The following is a 6,689-nucleotide window of genomic DNA, read 5'->3' as shown; positions in this document are numbered from 1 at the left end:
ACCTCGGCTGGAGCTCGCATAGCTCTGCCTGCGCCCCGCGCCCGGTGCCTCGCTCTTGCGGCCCGCGTCCTGGGTCAACGGGGTCTCCCTGGAGCCGGCGGCCGCCTCCGAGCCGCTGCTGCCCGGCTCGCTGGCGGCGGGGTCGGGGGCTGCCGGAGCTGACTCCATGTTTTTTTTCCCAATGTAGAGATCGGCGGAGATGGCGAGCTCCGAGACTCCCTCTATCTTCTGTTTTCAGAGCGACTCTATGGTACCAAAAAAAAAAAAAAAAAAAAAAAAAAAAAAAAAAAATGAAAAGGAGACGGGCGAGAGCAGGAGGGACCTAGCCAGGCGAGAGCGCGAGTGAGCGCGCGAGTGGCGGTGGACGCGTGTGCGGCCGAGAGGGGACGCGAGGCGGGTTTGGCCACAGGCAGCGCTAGCGAGAGCGTCTCCAGCCGGCCCCCGCACCCACACTCCCCACCCTCCAGACCCCAGACCGGGAGCCACACAGGGCTGCCAAATTTGGGAGGTAGAGAAGAGGGAGGGAGGAGAAAGAAGGGGTGCCTCCTGCGCCCCGATCCTCCCTCTCCTATTTAATCCAGCGACAGAAACGAACGGTCGGCGACGTGTGGCTCTGTCTACTTTTGAGATTCCCTCGGGGGCAGTAACTCGGTGTCCCCTATCCGCAGCCAGCTTGGGAGGAGGAGACAAATCCGGTTATCCGCGTTGGGGCACTCGCTGGTAACTGCAGCTTTCAGCAAGCCCGGTTGGAGGCTGGGGGCAAAAACTGAAGGGGAATTAGAAGCTGATTGACAACCCCCTGGGAGGAGGAAGGTGGGAGGACGGACGACGAACTTGGAGCTTTTTACTTTGGGATGGGACAGTCTGGGGTTTCCAGTCTTAGATATTACTGGGTTTAAAATAAATTTTGTGATTGTAGGATGCATACTGCTAACAAGTAACTAGTGTTATGGAAAGAGGTCTCTTTCAAGCTCTTTTGCCATTTTTCTCCGTGAAGGATCCAGAAACCATTTGGCAGTGAACTATTTTGTGAAGAAAACTTTGGCCAGTTTGGTGAAGGACTCTCTGAGCCCATGAAATGGGCCTAACTGCGACTGAACTCCAGTGTACCTACTAGTTTTCTATTCCCATTGGTACTTTTGATATTAAATGCACAGGCTCATCTACAGCAGACAGACATCCGGGAGAGGTATTAATAACGTCTGGATAATAAAAAAAAAATCCAGATAATTAACGAGTCTTATCTTTATAAGGCATGATTCTGAGCTTAACTCCCTTTGGAGCACACCCATCTACTAGCTGATACTTAAGGAAAGCTGAGAATTAAGTGCTTACCTCCACCCCAAATTCCAGCAGGAAATACCAATACTAATGGAATGGGTGGTGAATATCCTTAGATGAGAGCTAGCTTCTGTGTCTCAATAGCGAAGCCACCATTTCCCTTTATTTCCAAAGATGCTAATGAAATCAGACCATTTTTACACCCCCACCTTCCTTTCAGAAAGCCTGAAAAAATTCAACAACACAAATATTATTATCTACCAGAAGGTGGCAAAAATATGTGTGTTTCAGGGGGTGACATGGGGGGAGGGAGAACTGGGGAATGTTGTACTTTTGCTAATTTTCTGGTTTGGAGAATGCTTTAAAGGGGGGGGGGGTGTGAATCTAGTTGAATAAGCCTCGCCCCACTCCCCCTGCCAGTTGCTACTGATTAGTTCTGTTGATTGGATTCGAGCACACAGTTGATCTTGGCCAGTGCATTCACCTGCCTAGCTGTAGTCCGTCTTTCCAGCTGATGTAGATGGGATGTGAAGGGTTCTGACACCTAACTCTGGGTTCTGCAAGGATCTCTGATGTTAGCCTATCCATTGGTGCCTGTGTGCAATGCTATGGTTGTCTCCTCTATCTCGGATCAGTTGCGAGGCTTCCCCTGACTCCAAAGCAGCTTTTCTGAGTAGCCTCTCCTCTCCGACTTTCCACTGCTTAGCCTACATCTGACGTTCTTGCACCAACTGACCTAGCAAGGTCACATTTGACTTCTCTGAGTATAAACAAACACTTCAAAGCACACAGCTTAATAAACAGCTTCCTTTGGGACAGACGTCTCAAAATACATCTGTTGGTTGTTTTATTGGATTTTTTTTAAGTTTTTTAAGTGTTTACTTGAATAGAGTTAATCACTCCCCTGTTTATTTCACCGCTCCTCCTAGTTACCACCCCTCTGCTCCCTCCCAGTCCCAACCCCCTCTCAGGTGAAAGCCTCTTGGTAGTTGATTACTTTTGTTGCACAGATAAGCATGCGTGTAAGCACAGATAAATAAAAATAGAACCATTCCCTTTTTTGTTGAGGCTGTGTATATGGTTTCAAAGCTGACGACTCTGCATTAAACAACTAATTAAAGGTGCTCGTCCTGGGAGAGGCTAATTCTTTTCCCGGCTGTCCATGGCTACCTGTCGTTCAAGTCTAAACACAGGTTCTCTTCCACATTAATTAATAGCAGTATCAATATTGATATTGCTCTGGTCTTGTTTAGGTTGTTTCTAAGAGAGACTGTATCACCACAGAGTTCTCTTCGGGATCTTACAATATTTCTGCCCCTTCTTCCACCATGTTCCCTGAGCCATAAAGGAGCTGTAATGTATCCATTGGGGTTGGCCTCCCCATAATCAATTGATCTCTGCCTTGCAACCAATTGTGGTTTTCTAGGTAGGTCTCCAATGGCTATGAAGAGAAGCTTCTTTGATGAGGCCGATAGCAGCTACAGCTATCCATGTTTGTATGGACAAAACGGAGAATGTGGTTATGAATTAGGCTGTTGTAGCAAAGAGGCGGCAGTAAGATTCTTGTTATTCAGTGGGTTCCCTTCTAGTTCTCCTTCAACCAATTGGAACAGGTCACACAAGAAACATCTTCCAGAAAAGAAAGGAAGGCCCTGCTGGCCTTCGTCAAGACAGAAGTAGATCTCTGTGAGTTTGAGGCAACTTGGTCTGCAAAGTGAGTTCTGTACTAGCCAGGATTACAGAGTGAAACCTTGTTTCAAAACAAAATGAAACACTGAGATAAAATCTGCTCCCTTCAGAGAAAAGATCCCAGAGGGTAGTGGGGGAGGGGGTGGGTAAATTTCTCCTAACTCAACACAGTTACTGCTTCTGAGTTTGAAAAAAAAAAATCATCAGGAACTCAAGTGCCGTCCCCCAGGGGAAAAATAAGTGAGCTACAGGCATTCTTGACCGTCAGTCATTGTTGCTAGAGTGTGAATCACCTAGGTTGGGAAAGCATCGGAAGAGCATAGTGAGTAGGTTTATACTCTTTCCCTTCCTGGTGTCCTTCTCTGATAACTAATTAAGACTTTCCAGTTTCCCAGATATTTACATAGACAGGAGCCTCTTTTAGACCCTGCTCATTGACAAAGGGCAACAATGTTTGCTTTTAAATGATTATTATTTTCTTTCTCTTACACTCAGTCCTCTGATAGGCTCTGGCTCAGAAGAGTTGCTCTCCTTCGAAGAGATAAACCTAAAGCCATGTTTTGGTTTACAGTTTCTTCTTCCCCTCTCCTCATCTCAGAGTCCAGGACCTCCTCACCAATCCCAGGCTCCCCTCCCAAGGACAATACTACTTTCTTCCCTGCTAGGGTAATTACAGAAAACCTCAGAGTTCATTTAGAGTCTTCTCACAATCCAGTCCCTAACTGTCCTCATCCTAGTATGTTTGCTAGGTTCTTTAGCTCTTGGCTCTGACATCTGCACCTCCTTTTCGTTGTCTTCATTCAATATCAGATATGATTGTTCCTCACAAGCCATCACAGCAACCTTCCGGATAACTGCCCTTCATTCTTCCAACCACTGGAATCCATTCATTCTGCATAGCACTGCCAAGTTAATTACCCTGAACTACAAGCTCTCATTTCCCCACCATGTCACTCCCATGCTTACAAGACTTTAATGGCTCCCCATTGCCAATCCAATTAGCTACTAACTAGTCAACAAGGTATTCACTGCTCTACCTCACTTACCTCGGCACTCCTACACCAAGGATGGAAAGAGAATCTCATCCCAGGTTGGTTGGAAAGGTGTGGGCTGGAATTGATGAACGCTGTCTCCCACGGGCGGAAGAATAGGAAGTGAGACACACGCATGCGGGTTTGAGTTTGCCAAACTACCTTACATAATCCCTACAATCCAGGGTTCAGTCTTCAGGCCAGGGCGGGCAATGCTGCCTCCTCCTGCTTCCTTAGTGGGTCCACATTACATGTCAGTGTCTCTTTTCTCTGAGTGCCTTCCCTACCTCCCTGCTTTCTCTATTGACTGACATTAAGCTCTAGTTGCATACCAGCGTTTGATCTGTCTTGATGCTTCTGTCTTGATCCTTTGCCACAGGACATCTTATAGTCCAAGCAGATCCCAAACTCCAGAATGACCTTGAACTTCTGATCCTCCTGCCTCTATCTCCTGTGTGCTCTGATAAATGCTGTGTACTGCCACACCAGATGTATATGATGTTAGACCCTGAACCCAGCAATTCATACATGCTAGCCAAGCCCGCTGCCAACTGAGCCATAGCCCCAGCTGACCCTCTTTTCTTTGTTTACATCAGACCCACACCCCCAACTTCCCTTTCATTAACTCCTCACAGACCCCTTCCCAACGAGTTTGCCTCCAACCTTCATGCCCTGTTCTTTTAACGAATTGCTGATGCCAGTCAGTGCCTCCCACATGTGCATCGGCGTGGAGCCATGCACCAGAGCATGGCCAATCTACCAGTAGCCACACCAAGATAAATGACCCTTACCCCAACCCCCTTCCTTAGCCATCAACTGCCAATAGCTCCTTGATTAGGGGAGAGGCTCATAAAGATCCATTGGTGTGCAGCTTCCTTCCAACACCCATGCTGGAGTGATGGTTGGCCTGACTGGTCATCACGCTGGTATGAGCTCATAGGTTCAAATGCCAGGTCAAACCCAGAAGACAGCATTGCACACAACACTCTCACCTACCCTCCAGCTCTGCCATTCTTGCCACCCCATCTTCCATGATGTTTCCTCACCTTTGGGATAGCCAAGTTGTAATTCCCAGCTGCACCCCCTTTAAAACACTTAATATTGTCTTTGTAGGTCTTCCAGGATTGTTTGAACTCTTATCTTTCCTGGGGGATGATTATAGTTCTTGAAGACAATCATCATGCCCTTGTACATAGTAAACAGCCATTGGAGTTCATAGGTTTGGGGAACAGAATTGAACTAATCACAAAATACCATGTCCACAACACAGCGATCCCATTACCCAACACGAATGAGAGCCTGAGTGTTTCAACTTTCAATCACTTGGAATAAGGCTTTCCTTCCTGGATAAAAGATTAGCTGACATGTATGGGCTGTTAAAATTTATATATGCAAAAAAGTTGACAGTTATTTTTCTTGCATTTCTTGGCAAGAGGGGAGAGAATGAAAACGATGGCAGTATATAGCAGAATTTCCTCGGGAGCACGGAGCTTTCTACAACACTCACAAGAACAAAGGAGATGGAAAATTAAACCTGAGTGCCCAGACAACAAGTTTCCTTCCTTTCAAAATAACTTCAGGAGACTGAAGCAGAGCCACATGCTGCTGGAATGGAATCGAGTGGAAATAGAGTCCTGCTCTTGGGCATGGGACAGATGGCCTTCTGCTCCGGTAGAGGGTGTGGTTTATACCCGGGTTATAAGAGCCCTTGGGCTAAACCCAAAAAGCAAGGCTTGGGCTGGATATCCTTGTTACTAACGGAATGTGCCTAGCCTGCATGGCCTCTTGTTTTAACACTCCAATCTCCACCTGCTGAAACTAGTTTTTGAATCTTTAAAAAGTGAGGTCTAGCACCAGACTAAGGGCTGGCCTTTGGAGGCTAAACCAGGTACCTACTTCCTGCCGTGTTTCTCTGCGGGAGGATCCATTTTTATGAAAACAGCTTCCACTACAAAATCCTGTACCTGCCTGAAACCCTGAGCCAAGATAAAATCTCTCCTAAAAAAAGAAAAAGTTTCTTTCTGGGGTATTAGTAGAGTGAAAACATAACCTTTTTTGGTGGGAAGAGGAAACCCAAGCATGGCAGACACTAAGAAGTTAAAAAGAAGATGGAAGCCTACAGTGTCCACTTGGGATGACCCACTCTACCTGATCCCACTGTACCAATGAAGAAACAAATACAGAGAAGTAGCTTCCTCATAGCAACCCAATTGATCGGGAACATTTATTAATTTTATTGGGGTTGGTTGTTGAAATGACAATGGCTTAGATATGTTGGGTTAAATAAAAATGTTACTGAATGATATTTAATTTCTTCTCTTTCAGTCTTATTTAAAATCTGACCAATAAGGGCTGGAGAGTTGGCTCCTCCTCCTTCTTCCTTCTCCTCCTCCTCTTCCCCCTCTCTTCCTCCTTCTCCTCTTCTTCCTCCTCCTCCTTCTTCCTCCTCCTCTTCCTCTTCCTCCTTCTAGATAGCCCAGGTTTGGTTCCTACCACCCATATGGTGGCTCACAAATATCTGGTACTCCAGTTCCAGGAAGTCCAGTATCTTACCCTGACTTCTGAGAGCCCCCAACATACATCTAGTACACATACACACATACACATGCATTCAGCAAAACACTAATATGCAGAAAAAAAAACAATTAAATCTGACTAGTAGAACATTTAAATTACTGTGTGACTGAC

General features: G+C 46.3%; 1 protein-coding gene and 1 long non-coding RNA gene across 3 annotated transcripts in view; one reads left to right on the top strand and one right to left on the bottom strand.

The window, feature by feature from the left end:
* Positions 1-277, bottom strand: part of Rora (RAR-related orphan receptor A) — a 733,021-nt gene extending 732,744 nt beyond the window's left edge. The window contains exon 1 of one of the 2 annotated variants that reach the window (XM_039082824.2): positions 3-277. In XM_039082824.2, coding sequence (XP_038938752.1) covers positions 3-168 — 166 coding nt within the window. In that variant the 5' untranslated portion in view covers positions 169-277. 2 annotated transcript variants of the gene reach the window in all.
* Positions 278-584: 307 nt separating this feature from the next.
* On the top strand, positions 585-6,306 carry LOC134480200 (uncharacterized). The gene is made up of 2 exons (XR_010054428.1): positions 585-720; positions 5,435-6,306. It is a non-coding gene; the product is annotated as an uncharacterized LOC134480200 (long non-coding RNA).
* The last annotated feature ends 383 nt before the right edge of the window (positions 6,307-6,689 follow it).

Source organism: Rattus norvegicus, chromosome 8 (assembly GCF_036323735.1).
Source record: "Rattus norvegicus strain BN/NHsdMcwi chromosome 8, GRCr8, whole genome shotgun sequence".
Lineage (NCBI taxonomy): Eukaryota > Metazoa > Chordata > Mammalia > Rodentia > Muridae > Rattus > Rattus norvegicus.
Note: the sequence above shows the minus strand (reverse complement) of the source record. Positions and strands in the feature narration are given on the sequence as shown.